Source organism: Nuphar pumila, chromosome 7, assembly GCF_984573655.1.
Source record: "Nuphar pumila chromosome 7, dmNupPumi1.hap1.1, whole genome shotgun sequence".
NCBI lineage: Eukaryota > Viridiplantae > Streptophyta > Magnoliopsida > Nymphaeales > Nymphaeaceae > Nuphar > Nuphar pumila.
Genome location: NC_143255.1, coordinates 17,589,241 through 17,605,661, shown reverse-complemented (window position 1 = coordinate 17,605,661; position 16,421 = coordinate 17,589,241). Strand labels below are relative to the sequence as shown.

The 16,421-nt window shown below is 38.8% G+C and overlaps 1 protein-coding gene across 1 annotated transcript; it reads right to left on the bottom strand.

The window, feature by feature from the left end:
* Window positions 1-4,490: 4,490 nt before the first annotated feature.
* On the bottom strand, window positions 4,491-8,255 carry LOC149831335 (pectinesterase-like). Its single transcript, XM_090013827.1, has 3 exons — window positions 7,393-8,255; window positions 6,755-7,016; window positions 4,491-5,372 (listed from the first exon to the last, which is right to left on the bottom strand). Exons 1-3 carry the CDS (start codon window positions 8,203-8,205, stop codon window positions 4,687-4,689), a joined length of 1,761 nt encoding a protein of 586 aa, XP_089869953.1. The 5' UTR covers window positions 8,206-8,255; the 3' UTR covers window positions 4,491-4,686.
* Between the last annotated feature and the right edge of the window lie 8,166 nt (window positions 8,256-16,421).

Below are 16,421 nucleotides of genomic sequence, written 5' to 3'. Positions count from 1 at the left end.
AAACTGCCGTTCAAAACTTTCAAGTAATTTATTGTGATAATTTTTGCAGTTTTTTCATAAATACCAGGATATTTGTCACACTGGTCATTTTAGGGGGTGAAGCTGGCTTATTTGAACGATGATTCAGTTTTAGGAGCATGTCTTGATCAGGCATGGTAGTAAATCTTGGTACTTAGATTTTCTTGGCATAAAAGGTTCCAGTGATTCCAGATCATTCAAAATTTGTTCTTAAGAAAACTTGAGAAAAATGAAATTGCCATGGTAAATGCAAAATCTAAGTATTTTGTGAGATGGATGGGTTGATATTTGTTATCATAGCCACAAACTTTGTTCTAGGGAGTTTCCTCAAGGAAAATCACATGAGATGCACAATTTTTTGTTTTTTATTTTTTATTTTAAATAAAAACATGCTTGTGGACTTCCCTTTGTCTCACAAGGTCTAGGGTTTGAGTTGGGCACTTCTCTTATGAGTTAATTTGTATGGTACATAACAGGGAAAAACTTGCAAATATGGTCTTCAATCTTCAAATCAGGTATCTATTTCCTCTTAGTGGTCCACCATGTCCATCATGTATTGAGCGAAGGGCTACACGTGGGTGGAAATTCTTTGCACACTTACTCACCCAGGCGCTCTAGGGCTGTCAATGGATTGGGTTTTTGGTTGGGTACCTGACCTAAACTGAACAGTATACTCGGGTCCAGTCAAAAAGATGTGGACCCAATTGATATTTAGATTGACCCGAAACCAACTTGAGTAATATGTGGGTCAAGTTTGTTCAATTATTTTCAATGGACAGAGGCTCTGCCTAACTTATTTTAACTAAAAACATATAGTTTAAAGCACTTTTTAAATTATAGGATTGATTTCAGAGTATCCACCAAAACTTTCTTTATATTAGTATAAGCACCAAACTTTCTACGGTTCTCAAATTTCCTTAAAAGAAGGTAACAGTTAAAACTTGCTGTTATATATTAAATAAAAAGACATATTTAATATATACAAACAGCTAACACCGAATCAGACAAAAACCCAAACCAATTTGCTTCCCTAGATTAAACCCCCATTAATTTTCCACGAAACCCTTGTCTATTATTTTGGAAATAACATGGAATGTTTTTACACGAGCCGAGCTCAAGTTTGGCTCAGCTAAACACGAACACGAGCTCCATCCAATGGTAAATTAGCCGAGCCCTGGAAGGTATATATATATAGAGCAGTGGGAAGCTACCCGACCCTGTATCCGATGTTTTTTTTTTTCAAAAATCTGACTTACGGATGTGTTCTGCATGATCGATTAACTAGGAATCGACTCTTGGATCATGCATTTTGGATGAACAAAATAGTTTTTGGAGCATCAAAAGTTTTAAAATTTTGTAGACCGTTGATTTTAGAACCTTATAAAAACCTATCTAGGCATCAGAATCAAATGATCCAAGACCCTCTATTCCTATGAAAACAGGCACTTAGAACACATCTGTAAGGTTAGAATTTTGAAAAAATACGAAAATTAAAAAAAACATCTAGTACGGCTCGGGTATGAATGAGATAGGGTAGCTTCCTCTCTCTCTCTCTCTCTCTCTCTCTCTCTCTCTCTATATATATATATATATATATATATATATATATATATATATATATATATATATATATAATGGCCCGCTCTTACAAAGGGGTCATATACATCCACATACACATACATATATACACTCCTTAACTTAAAAATTATTTATTTTTTAGTTAATTTTTATTAATCGTTATTATATTTTTATGTCAAAAGTAGGGGTGTAACTGGGTCGAGTATATGTCGGAACCAAATGGATGCCCCAAACCAACTCTATTTTGATAGACACATGGGTTTAGGTTGAATTTAAAATCTAGAATCTTTTAAAAGACAGGTTAGTTATGAGTATGAAAAAACATGGATCCTAAACCAATTAGTCCCAATTCAGTTTTTATTCACAACCCTAATGGTTCTATGTACTTTATAGTCTTACCAATTGGTGCTTGAACACGGTGTGTACCCAAAACCTTTTCTTTTTATACACGGCCATACTCAACCCGACTGAGCCTAAACCCATCTTGGATCCAACACACACAACCAATCATAATCCAAGCATAATGCATACTGATTATGAGATCAAAATATAACTATCACTAATCTTATAGGACTCGTTTATAATGACAACTTTTCTAACTCTAAAAACTTAAGAAATATTAATGGAACGAACTTGTATTAAAAACAAACTCACTCATTTATACTCGACTTATCTTACACCTGAAACTATTTTTTTTTTCAGAGAATAAAACTCAATATCATTAAAATGTAGAGAAAGCCAATACACAGTTGCAGAGAACAGTAAACAAGAGTGAAGTGAGTGAATTTTCTGCAGGAAAACAGAGTAACAGTACAAAGGAAAAACAGAGTAACGGAGTGCGTTGTTCTTCAGTCCCCTTCAGATCCTGAGCAGTCATAAGCTCTCAGCTAAGCAACTCCACGCGACAGCATGCTGCTCCCAAGCAGCCAGTAGGTTCTCACACCTTGCAGCAGCAGAAACAGGATCAGACTGGGAGAGTACTAAAAAAATTTCTGTACTCCCAAATCCAGTCCGCAGGTGCGTCTGGCCATCTACTGCGCGCCCTTATCCTCACCTCCCATAGTAGCTGGGTAAAGATTCCTTCCATATCAGAAAATTTACCTCTGAAGTTGGTTCCTCTCAAGCCACATGAGTCTCCATGCTGTTTGAATCCATACAGGTCAAATGAACTTCCATTGAGATCCTTTAGAATTTAGGTGGGGGTGCAATGAAGATGTCCCTAGGAAAGGTCACTCCAACAAGGAGTGAAAGAAATTGCCCTCCCAAAAAGATGGATGGTGGATTCTTTTCCTGTGATTCAGAGACTGCTTTATTGACGGAGTCCAATGCCATGGTCCATCCCTTTCAAATCCCAGAACTGCTTTTCCATCTGTGATTTTCGGACCAACTAAGTCATATTTTTTCCGAGAATATCAAGCTAAGGAGACCCTCCTTGTACAAATTCTCCATAACCATTTCGCCAAACGAGTGCTGTTAAATATTCCCAAGTTAAGAATACCCAAGCCTCCAACTTCCAGTGATAGTGAGATAACCAACCAACTAATGGATACCCTAGACTTTGCTTCGAAGCACCCATCCCAAATAAATTTTTGAAGAACCTGAAATGATTAACCCGTACAAGTCTACATTCTTAATAGTATCTAGGCCTAACCCAAACATGAACAAAATTAATACCTGACCATTTTGAAATCAACCTGTGTTTTTCCTAAACATGATAACCCATATGGGCTCACAACTTTTAGTCGTACCAGAACCCAAACTTGGGCCCAAGTCAAACTTGATCTGGACTGGGTGTATTTGTTAGACTCGATTAAAAATGGGTTTACTTAAGATCCAAACCGTTTGAACTCTAACCGATTTACACCCAAACCGTTAACTCATAGCGGCCTTAAAATTTAGCTATACCAAAATCTGAATCCAAACTTGAATCTAATTGGATCAGGTTTAGTTCAACTGCTTAGACCTGATGCAGACAGTAACACATGACAAGTATGATATTAGCCACAAGATTACTCTCTATCCATCTTTAAGTAATATATATATATATATATATATATATATATATATATATATATATATATAGAGAGAGAGAGAGAGAGAGAGAGAGATGCCTATCTGCTTAATCAATAGGTGCTTGAACACCTACTTGATGTTTCTGAGCGTTCATCGAGTGCGCGGACACTCAGCCCTTTTTACTTAAAAATAGGTAAAAAAACCCACAAAAATGAGTGAAAAAGGGTATTAGCGGTACTTTACAACGCCACTAAAAATCTCAGTTCTGCTGGAACCTTTAGTGGCGCATAAACATTCTGCTAAAAGCATTTTCAAAATATAGGAGGTGTATCTTTGAACCATTTAGCGGTGTTTTTATGGGCCGCTAAAGTTCAAGGCCGAACTGGAACCTTTAGCGGAGCTTCAAAAGCACTGCCAGAGCATTATGTGGCTCACAAAGTCGGGTTTTAATCATTTTTGCTCACTGACCATTCATCACGCGCGTGCGATGGACGGTCAGCGTAATTAAGCACTTATGTGTCGAGAGAGAGAGAGAGTGAGGATTATGCTGCCCCTCTTAATTAGGTCACCATTAGGACCTTCCAAAAATAATAGTTTTAGGTGTTTTATGTTACATATGAATTGTTAGATGTGTTTATCATTGCTTATTTATCAAAAAATATGATTTGATGTAAAAATGTGAATATTTTATCATTAAATTTTAGTACAATATCAACTATTGTTTTTTTTTTACCTATTTAACATCTAAGCATAAAGATGCTTGATTGAAAACATGTTTTGAACAATGACAAATACATCTACCTGTTCATACATAAAACACCTAAAACTATAATATTTGGAGGGGTCCTAATGGTAAACTAACGAAAAAGGGATATATATATATATAAACAAAATCCATCTATTTTCACATTCATATCACATATATAAATGCATCAATCAAGACTCTTATTTAATGATCACCAATTTTTTTTTGTGATATTACAACCATAATCTATGAATAAAGCAAGATACAAATAATTACTTGTAAAAAAACAAAGATTAAGCAATAGCTAAAATGAAAAATAATACAGCCATAATTTATATGCCAAGGGAGAAGGGGATTCCAGTGGATCCCACCCAATTGCCTCCAAGAAAGTTTCCAAGAGTAAACTTCTCTGCCTCAGAGCTGCTCATCACCCTGAACCCTCTCCAGTTGACCCTGTTTTGTGTGCTTGAACCAGGTCCAGTGTTCATATACTCTCCATAGTACAAAGTATCCAATCCGAAACTCCCGCTCCACCTGTCCCAACCCGCAGGGTCAATGACATCACCGATCGTCGACTTCATGACTACGACCCGGGAGTATGCTTGCCATGGCCGGCCGAGGAATGTCTTAACAGACCCCCTTACCGCCACAAGGTCAGAAGTTCCACCAATATTACAGTTCTGAATGGAGTACCCGGTGTTTTGGTTCGGGTCGCTTCTGGATTGTGCTGTGATCATGTTGCTCTGACCAGTGATAGGCGTCCTCGCCATGAGATTACAGTTTTGGAAGACGGCCGCAGCATTGCCGAAGATGAAGTCTACGGTGCCCGTGATCGTGCAATCACGGTAGAATTGGCGCAACGAGAGCGCGTAGAGAGTGTCCTGATAGCCTGAAATTTCACACCTATAGAAGATTGATAGGTCCGAACCCACACGCAGAGCCACAGCTTGTCCCTTTGATGGGCCTGCAGTGTTTTGGAATGTAATGTCTCTGGCAATGAATCTGTCACCGGCAACGCCTGCATCACGTAAAAGAAAACACATTGTTAGGACATCCTACATTGAAAATAGCACTTGGCATCACAAGCTGATGAAGTCTCAACATCCTTTAGTAGTAATGTTGGAGTTAACACTAACTATTAATGGGGTAGAGGTTTTAGCTAACTAGATAGGACGATTTGTCTAAGGAATGGGCGAATATGGAGTCAACACTAATTGTTGTAAACATGATTGGCTTGATTGGTCCTTTTCTCCTTTTTTTTTTTTGGGTTTTATTTTTGAGAAACCACTTGGTCATAAATTATATCTGTACGATGCATGAGATCAAGTCATCGTGGTGATCAAATCCTTCTATGAGTCAGCTAGCATGTGGTAAGCTTGTCGTCATCACATACAACCAAGTCATTCCTTACTCATTTTTTTTTAATTCATCATTTTGAAGGCATAAAAACAAATATATATATGGATTAGGAAGTCAGTACGTTTTATAGCTGGCAGGCAATTATCATCCCCAACGGTTCCACTATCCTAACATATATCAGTCTTAATATATTCTACTATCCATACCTAACAGCATATGAAAAAAATAACATTGGTTGGACATAACAATCTTGAGATTTAATGGGTGTCTGGCATAAAGCTAAAAATGATCAAATTAGTGAGCCCAAACCCTCTACGATAATATGCAGAGCTCCGTGAAACAGGTCCTAAGTTCCTGAACTCCACCATCTTCGTGAACTTGGTCACATCCCATGTGATGGGCTAAGTATTTTGGAAAATACGTAGCTTAAAATCTTCCAAGATCATATGCTTTGAGATTATTCTACAATTTACAAATCTATGAGACATCCATCACCTCTTCCCTGACTACGTGACAAATATTGGCATTTCTTCGAAAAAAGAACATGAAAGAAAATGTTATATTTTATCAGTCAATCAAGCGTTACATATCTGCAGAATTTTTGTTGTTCTTTTTAAAAGCTTTTTGTGTTTTTTATTAATTATATCGCTCATGTTTTTCCAAAAAAAAAAGGTAGAAAATCAAATAAAAAAATAAATGTCTCATGATAAAATTGTTATCATTATTTTTTCCTTTTAAAATTTTGTCACTATGATCCCTACCCATTTCATATCGATATCATTGAGGCTAAATTTTGCGAGCTTAATGCTGACCCCTTCATCCCAGGTTCGATTCCCACCAGATGTGCCGGTGTCTTTAACTGGTGGACTCGGTAAGGGCTTGGGTGTCGTTAACCCTACACAGAATTTACCTCACAAGGGCGAGCTCATTAAGTGACCCGGTTCTGGGCGAGGGTTCCTCACCATCGAGAGAGAGAGAGAGATTAACATGTGTGTGATCTTGTGTTATTTAAGAACCAAGCAATGGAAGAAAATTTCTCACCAAAAGTGGCTGAGCTAAAGGTGGTGCTTCCGTCATTAACGCTCCGGCTGCCTGTGATAACCGTAGCACCCTGTCCATCACCAATGAGCATGATATCGGTCTTCCCCGCTGGCACAACCACATTCTCCCTGTAAACCCCAGCCTTCACCCTTATGACGTATCTCCTACCTCCCCCTGGGGCTCTGTTGATGGCCTCGGACACCGTCCTCACATTCCCACTCCCATCCGCAGCAACAACCAAATCAGCCCCCACATTGGCAGCCTGTAATCATGTATATAGTGATTAGAGTTTAAAACTACTCACCAACAATATGTTAACCATGCATATATAGTAACTAAACTAAATAGCATCGAAATTTTTATTTCCTCGAGTTTTTTTTAGAGGAGAACAAAATTTAAATTGATGATCAAGTTTTCAGCATGTGGTATCTAGCCTTGTATTAGATTATCTTGGTTTACATGAGTATAAAATAAAAAGTAACTAAACATGCACAAAGTCGAAAGAAAGCACAAGGATATAGAAAAGTTTCGGCAATAAACAATCAAAGAGAAATTATTCATGTTAATATGTACACGAAATAAAATGTTAGGCCATATGCAAAAACTATCCATCAATTGGGAACTTTAAGTCAACATACCTGCAACAGTTTCCTATCACCAGAAGACATCCAGCTGGGGAAGCCACCCTCGACCTGGAAAGAACTGGCTAACCCCAAAAGCCTTCTGTGCCCACCAACCTGCTCCTCCGCGGCTAGGTCCGAGTTGGTCATGTCGGCCACCATAGCCAAGGAGTTGCTGACCATGCGGTACACACGGTTTGCTCCTTCTTTGATCGATTTCCTTATCCTCCCTTGACCCTTCACGTGAGAGAAACCTTCAACGCACACACGTTGGTTGGTCATTGCACCACTGAGCCGGATCTTCAATTCGCATTCATGTTCAGCTACGGAGTCGTTTCTATACCTTCTCAATTTTTCAGCGGTTAGCTCGAGCTCTTCCAGCGTCTCGCCCATGAGCTCCAGGCAGTCATGGAGGGCGGTCCGAGCTCTCGGCGACAAACCGGCCGCCTTCGCGAGCCTTTCGACTTGACGGTAGGAGCTCTCGACAGCCGATGCCGTCATGCTCAACGACGCGAATATCACATCCTTCTTGCAGGTCACGTTCTCGGCGCCGGAGTAGCCTGAGAGGGATGTCATGCACAGATGAGGGTACCGCGTGTTGTTGCACGAGGACTTCACGACTGCATGGGCGGCGGCCGGAATCTTGGGCAAGTTGTGTGGGTGGTGGTGTTTATGTGTGGAACCAGCAGCAGCAGCTACATCTATAATGGCAAGGACAGTGAGGGTAGCGAACAGTATGATGCTGGTCTTTTTGTAGCGAGGTCTTTGAACACTAGGGTTTAGAGCGAAGGCGTGTGGAGAAGAGTTTGTAGCAAGCTTTTCCGGTGCCATTTTGGTTTAAAAGGGAAGATGGTTGCTTGGTAAACAAGAGGGCGGATGTTGGGGTTTATATAAGAGTTCAGGAAGGCTTGATATAGTGTGGGGTTGGTGGCTGAATGATGAAAAAGTCATCGGCGTAGTGAAAATGACCAACATGATCTGATCCAAGGGACCTTGGGAAGAAAACACCTTGGATGCCCTCCATTATCAAAATTGAACGGCACCAGAAACCATCCAAAGTTTTTTTGTGTTGGGCCTTCCATTTTTCAACCATTGATGCCGCCCATCAGAGAAGAGAAGTGGACGGCATTCAGAATTTTTGTGAGACCCATCTAGGTGGGAACCATCCTTTTTGACATCTTTTGAGTGTTCATCTTGATGATATGGAGGGCCTCAGATCTGCCAAATCACTTTGAGAAAAGTGATTTAACATCCTCACTGTCCATCATGGTGATGAATGGTCACCATTATATCTAGCCAAAACAAATGCATGTTATTATATATTTTTAAATAAAAAGTATACCCTTGCCTTCCAAGTTTGACCTGAGAGATAAAGCGATTGTATGGTAATCATCATCTAGCTACTAGAAACCTCAATTGAGGGAGGTTCTTGAAATTTCCTAATGTCTTAAATTATTATTTTGTGTAGTCGTCGTCTTGCATACGGCAACCAGCTTCGTGGAGCCATCAGTGTGGACAACACCAAGCTAGGTCAATCCTTTTCTGTTGATTTCTGCCTTGCCATAACCGGTGGTCGAATGGAGAATGGTCACCTTAACTGATCTAATTATCATCCCTTGCACCTAATCTCTTTTTTTATATTCAAGAATGGCATGGTAATTGCTTTTTCTGTTTTTTTAGGAGAACATGATAGTGGACTGAATGATTGGATATTCTTGGCTTGGTACTCAAGCAAGGGACTATTTTCAATTCCCTCCCCTTTTGGGATGAGATTCTTCAAAATGGAATATGGTTGTTGAAGATAACATGTTAGGTTTTGCAGGGTATCATCTCAAATTGAACAAGCTCATGAGCATCAACTCTTATGGCTTCTGCCATGATAAACATGATTAAATATTCATTTCGTGAACTTGGTTAAGCTTCTTCAACGCTAGGACATTCCCGGTCATGATTTTTTTTTTCCGATTTATAACTCTAAAAAACCGCACCCGACATGAAGACCTAGTCGCTCTAGCTTAGCCTGTCATACCTACAGTCGTCATGCCGGCAGTGTAAAATTCCAAGGGTTGAACCCTCACTCCCCGAGGTTATGCCGGGCACCGGCTTTCGCAGACGGGTGATACTCATAGAAATCCAACCTTGACTGCATGTCTAGCACCCCACTACGCCAACCCCCCTTGCGGTGTTTGTTGACATGAATCGGACCTTTAATTTTTTAATCTAAATTTTTTTTTTTGAAAAAAGACTTTTTTTTTTAAAAGCTACATTTTGGGAGTCTTAATGATAGAACCCTTTCAATTCTTCTTATCAATCGATTACTAACTATATCTTTTTCTTTTATTCTTGCTTTATATAGCTGTAAAGGTAATCCATTCCCTCCGCGTTGCTGGGCTCCATGAAGCAGGCCAAAACCCGGTCAACATGGCACTTCTTTTTCTTTTTGTGGAATCACATTGCATCGGATCCCTGTTATGTATGACTTCAAATACTTGATTATCGACAAAACCGAGTGAAAGACACCTTTTCTTGGGTGGGTCCCATAGTAGATCTAGAGCGATATGGCCTCGCCTTAATTAAGAGAGAGAGAGAGAGAGAGAGAGAGAGGGATGAAGAAAGAAGAAAAAGGAGAATGAAAGTGTGTTGTCCCCACCCGACCGTCTCAAGTTCAACACAGAGCTGGGTTAGAGAGAGAGAGAGAGAGAGGGGGGGATGGGTGGTGAGTCGGGGTATACCCCCTTGCCTCCGCCTGATGTTTTTTTCAGTGGTGGTAACCGTTTCGGGAGGTGGAACCATAGTGACAAATATCGTGATATTTATGAAAATCTCATGATAATATCGTGAAAAATTGCCTGAAAGTTTAAAACGGCATTTTTTCTCAAGATTTTCAAAATATAGTGAGATTTATGAAAAAACATAAATACCGCAATTTAAATGTGCTATTTACATTTTAAACGGCTATTTATCATGAAAAACCCATGTATTTTTATTTTTTAAATAAGATTTTAATTTATTTTTTATTGCCGAGATTTTGCCGAAAAATGTAAGATTTATGAAAAAATTTCAATTTCTTGCAAGTTTTTGAAAAACAAGATTTTGCAGAAAAAAACGTTTGTCACTATGAGAACCGTGTTTCACTATTCCTGAAACGTGGAGCGTTTGGTGTGGCACGCGTTCCGTGTGTCCATGGCGCAATGCACAATCAAACGTGCCCTAAAGTATGAACCAATCCCACAATCACAGTCACAAAAATTTAAAATGATAAAATATCGGCAGTTAAATTCTTGTGAGCATTTAAATCTATTTATTTTTCTCACATTTTAATCCATAAAACAAATTAATATTACATAAAAAAACACAAAAATGAATTTTATAAAAATTAGAACAATCCATTTTTCATAGACATGCCCGATAAAAATGATAACTTGACGACAAAATTGTGATATATTTACATCAAAGCGATAATATCATGAATGTCGTGATATTTTTGGCTTTTTAAATGGTGATCAACATTGGACGATATTTTCAAAATACCTCATTATAAATATGCCCACGATACTCTGCAAAAAGTGAAAGAAAAAAATAACAAACCACTGTTTTTTCCCTAGGTTGTAAAACCATTATTATGACTCTATAATGACCTCAACGATGACTAAATTTTCTAGAAGAATGATGTTAGCTCTGTCAACCAAGAACTTTCGTACTAATCGGAACTTGGATCGGGCCCAAGTCTGGTATAAAATTTCACAAACTGTAACTCAGGTCTATGTATTAATCGGACCTTCGGGTCTGGACCCGAGTCTTAATTGAGTATTCTTATTTGTCATCATATCCGAACCCTATATATAGTTGGTTAGGGTTGTATCCGAGTAAACCCGACCAGTTGACTCCCTTAATGCTGAGCATCTCAGGGAGAAAACTTTCATGAGAATCGAACCTTGGGGCTGGTGGATCCATCTACATCACCATTTATTATTCATATTCCAACCGAATAATACTTTTGACTTGGGAAAGGGTGAAGCCAGTGACGTTTTTGACCAAACTACATGCTTAAGGGCTGCAACTTAATCATTTTATTTTGGTGATTTGGATAGTCATCATGACTCCATATCCCACATCGGAGGTCAAGTTCCTGATTTTTAGAGCGTGGACTTGGCCATGGACCAGAGAAGCAAACTAGTCTTTCTATCTGAAAATCGGGACCCCCTTCATCAACTAACCCGAATTGAATCACTTTGAATCATGGTGACAAATCTCACTTGATTTATGAAAAATCTCGCAAAAATATCACAAGAAACCCGAAAGTGAAAATAGGCAATTTCTCTTGATGTTTTCAATTTCTCACGAGTTTTTCATCAAAAACATAAATATCACATTTTAAACTCGATATTTATGTTTTTATCGGCTATTTATCAAAAAAACTGTTGTTTTTATTTTTGAATATTTTTTATTTATATTTCCTTGTGAAATTTTATTTTTATTTATTTTTTATTGTCAAGATTTTGCCAAAAATACAAGATTTAAAAAAAAAATGGCTGCCGATATTTTGCCGTTTTTTATTTTTGTCACGATGCTTTGAACCCTCGGAGTTGGTGGAGCATTTGATCGTTTACCATGAAGGTCCCAAAAACTTTGCCTGAAAATCCGCATTTTATCAGTCGCAATTTACTGATGGAAACTGCGTAGCCGATTCCCCTGGTTGTGACAAAATCACATTAATTGCCTCCATGTGGTTTAAACCCTCAATTTAGAGGGAGGATCGGGTGAAATGTGATTTCACACTTTTTGGTGTGCTGCTGCACCTGATTACCCACCATCTTTGGGACACAGCCCGTCAGTTGTGGGGCCCAGCCGCAGATAGTGTGTGATCAGGTGCAACACACGCTTAAAGTGTTGCACCGGATCTCAAGACCTCGATTTTAATTTTGATCACACTCAACATATAGTGTTATCGCGAGAAATTGCCTCAAAGTTTAAAACGGCAATTTCTAGCGAGAATTTCAAGCCATGACAAATATCATGATATTTACGGTTTTAAAAGATATTTATCGTGAGATTTTTTTTAATTTGTTTTATTTATTTTTTCTTATAAAATTTATTTTTTTATATTTTTTAATATATTTATTATTGCCAAGATTTTGCCCAACAAATGCCAGATTTATGAAAATTTTCAAAATCTCCTGAGTTTTTGAATCCCAAGATTTTGCCCTTTTTAACTTTTGTCACTAGGTTCCAACTGTTATGTAAGGATGGCAAGGGTTACTGGTTCGGGCCAGAAATCCAATTCATCCAAATTAACTTACTAATTAGGAAGGTTCAGCAAGCATCTAAAAGGTCCCACCGGACCTGGTGTAGGGTCCCAACTCCAAATTAGCCATGAAACCTTAGAACATCAAGAGTCCTCTTTGGCTATTTAATGTCACTGGATCCAGAACTGGGAAGTGATTGACAAATCCCGTCTGAAATCTAAAGGCTAGACCCATAATGGTAAGTCAAATGTGTTGTTCGCTAAAATCTGACCTATTCACATTAGGGCTGCAAACAGATCAGATATTAGATCCGAGCCAGACAAGTCATTTCCCAAATATGGATCCTTTAAGTAAAATCTGAACGTGCATTGAGATCAGATTCAGATCCGAATCTGTTCAATAGGATTACTTTTAGATTTGGGTCAGATTCGGGTCAGCATTTTAAGTCAGATATAAAGTTCCAAATCAAAATCTGACCCGATTGCATTTTTTACCTGTAAATAGCATCTTCTTATTCTATATATTTTCAGATCCAGTATTTCTATATGTATTTTGGATTCGGATTCAATCTTATCTCCTCATGAATCGCTTGTTGATAAAACTGCATATCATCTGAATGACACCAATAGATCCTAAAAACAACAACCACTGAACACGTGGGGTCCTTGCCGGGTGCAGCAAGCAGGAGAGCAGATCAGGTGATCTGCCAAATCACTTTAAGGAAAGTGATTTGACATCCTCACTGTCCACAAATTTCATAAAGACCGTATGGTCCTGATGGGATGACGCAATAGACGGTGAAGATGTCAAAAAAATCACTTTCTTAATGTGATCTGACGGATCACCTTGTCTGCTCTCAGCAAATTGTCATAGCCACTAACCCCAAACAACTGGGCTTAAGAATAATCAACTTGTTATTGAGAAAGCGTTACTAAAATGCTAGACCCAATATAGACCTATCAAAGGATATGCAATTACCCTAGTGCACACGATAACAACATTTTCATTTTTATTGTTGCTTTAGGAAACTATCAATTGTTATGTTATAGTCAACATCATAATCATCACCACCACCATCCTTTATTTTATATTTTATTCTCACATATTGGTATCATTTTCTATTTTTTCTTTTGGTGATTGGGATTACGTTGACAAAATGTGACCAAGTTCATGAAATCACATGATCAGAGTTTCATTCTGAAAAAAAAAAAAATCATATGCATGAGCCCGGACACACACATGATGGCCTAATCTAGCTGCCAGCCTGCCATAGATAGGCCATCCTACCGAACGTGAGACAGGTAGGGCTGGGCACCAGACCGAGCTGCCCGTGGGCCACCCGTGGCCCAGACCGTTTGGGCTAGAGCTAGGCTGGTCATGGTTTGGCCAAGGGCAGTTGGCTGCATGACCTGTTTGGGCTAAATCGATCAGTTTCACTCATTCACTATGTCATTCTTATCTTCATACCCTCTTATTGGGGTTTCATTGATACAAGTTGTTTTGATCAAATTGGACTTTAGAGATGTAATCCACATCATTCATTTAGTGAAGATCGATAATTAAATTGTCGAAATCTGAAATCAATGGTTTACAACACAAAATCTTTTAATATAAAAACTCACATTTCTTCTTAACAAAAAATGCATTTCAAGAGTCGATTCTTATTAAATCAACCTTGCTGAATCCATCTATAAGATCAGATTTGATCAAAACAACTTGCATATCATAAGATTTAAGAGAGGTATGAATATGAGGGATGAGTGGGAGGGACCCAGACGGGGCTTGAATTTGGAGGGGGGTTTGGTAGCCCGTTGTTGCCTACCCTTACTGACCTGATGTGTCTGTCTTGGAAGATTTGAAAGCATGAGTAGGTTTCTTATGGTGGAAGTTATGCCATTCAACAACTCCATTTCTCTATGGATTTTCTTCTAGACTTTTCCCCACGTCAACGTGAAAATATTATTGCTTGTTGTCTGGTTTCATTCTCATGGTAGCCGTTAGAGTTGGTAACAAGTTGGGGGGGAGGAAGAAAGAGGCTGCCCGATGATGCCATAATAGGGTAGGTGCAAGACAAATTTAGATCTGGTAGTTAGTGTACTTGACTTCATCCAAACAAACGAGTCAGTTTGTGATTAGTTCATACAACGTGGCATTTGAAAGATCATACGGTGACACATTGGAAAACCTGATCATCACCCTCTTTTAATTGTTTTTTTTTTTTTTTATGAAGAGGAACCTTTTTCTTTTTCCACACTGAAAACTGGGGTTAGGCAGACCCCTAGCTACAAACTCAAATCAACCATATATCATTGGAATTCAAACTTGCAACGTCCAATGATTAGGAACCGTCGCCGAAGCAAAGAGTGAGGCCCCACGACCACTTTGTCTTGGGTGGCCCACCTCTGAAAGGTAGGGATATACACAGGGTGCACCTCTTTTAATTGTTAATAGGACTAGTATTTGTGTTATGACTTGCATCATTTTCAACATGTATTTGTCGAGGATATAGAAATTGAATTTTCTGCGGTGCTACATCCGATTGTGTTTCCTTTGATTTGACTCGTGAATGAACATGATGAAATACTAGTGGAACCGAAGTTATTGTCTGCAACTGAACCGAGAAAATATAATGGAAAGGGACAAGACGCGATTTCCACTGTAACCAAGAGTCTCGTGTCTGACAATATGGATTGCCAAACATCATTTTGTGAGCAAAAGGATGGTAGCTTCCACGCGTAACGAGTTCAACTTCAGCGTCATATCTTTAAGAGCCTTATCTATTTAGCATCATATAAACCAAGTTGCTCGTGGACCCCAATGCTTACATAGGCCAGTTGTCATGTCTTGTTTTTTTTTTTCTTAATAGAGAAAGTTGGGGTTAGGCAGACCCCTACCAGTTTTAGAACCATATACCACTGGGATTCGAACTTGCAATGTCCCAACACAAGGTGACATGCACTAACAGATACTGCCCATGGCTTACTTGAGCAAAGTTACTGAACTCTAATTTTCGTTTGTGCCAATTGGCATCATGTTTATCTTCACCAAGTTCACTAAGACCATATTTGTTTTTTGGATTAGCGGGCTGGGGTTAGGCAGACTCTTACAAGAGATTACCAAGGGGAAGATTAAACAAACATATAATTGATCGTGTCTGGAATAAAATCCGGAGGTTTGTCCTTCCAAATGCAGTTTTCCTGCAAAGCAGCCATATCTGCAAGTGACTTGGCAAAAAGTATTCTTCTCACTGTCTGCTCGCATTTAAAGTGATTGAACTTGAAAATCAAACATAAAAGTTGTTATCTTTGCGCTGCAGACTTCCTCTTCCTTCTAGCATCAAATTGAAGCAAGCCACCACGTCTCTTCTGGATGATTCAAGAATGATATTTGAGTCCTCTAGGATGTTAGATAAAATGTACCACAAAACGCACCACTCAAGCCCCAAGGGAGGTTGGGGTAGTGGGGCCTTAGCTGATTCACGGGCAGTCAAAGTTTGATTTCCATGGGTATTCCCCCTCTTAAGAAGCCAACATGTAGCATAGGCCCGAGGGCATGGGTCCTAGCTTCGAAGTTTTATGTTGCAAGCACGACGTGTTAGATATTTCATGTGGACCTACATATGTAATCACCCATCATAAATGGTCTAAGGAAAGGCCCATATAAAGTGATCTTATATGGTTGGGTCACATGACATCTTATAAAGTATGGTTATAATAATGTGTAGATACCCCATGTGCCCTCATATGTCAATTTTTTATTTTATGTTTGGCTAAATTGAAAAGAAGACTATAGGTGGTTACA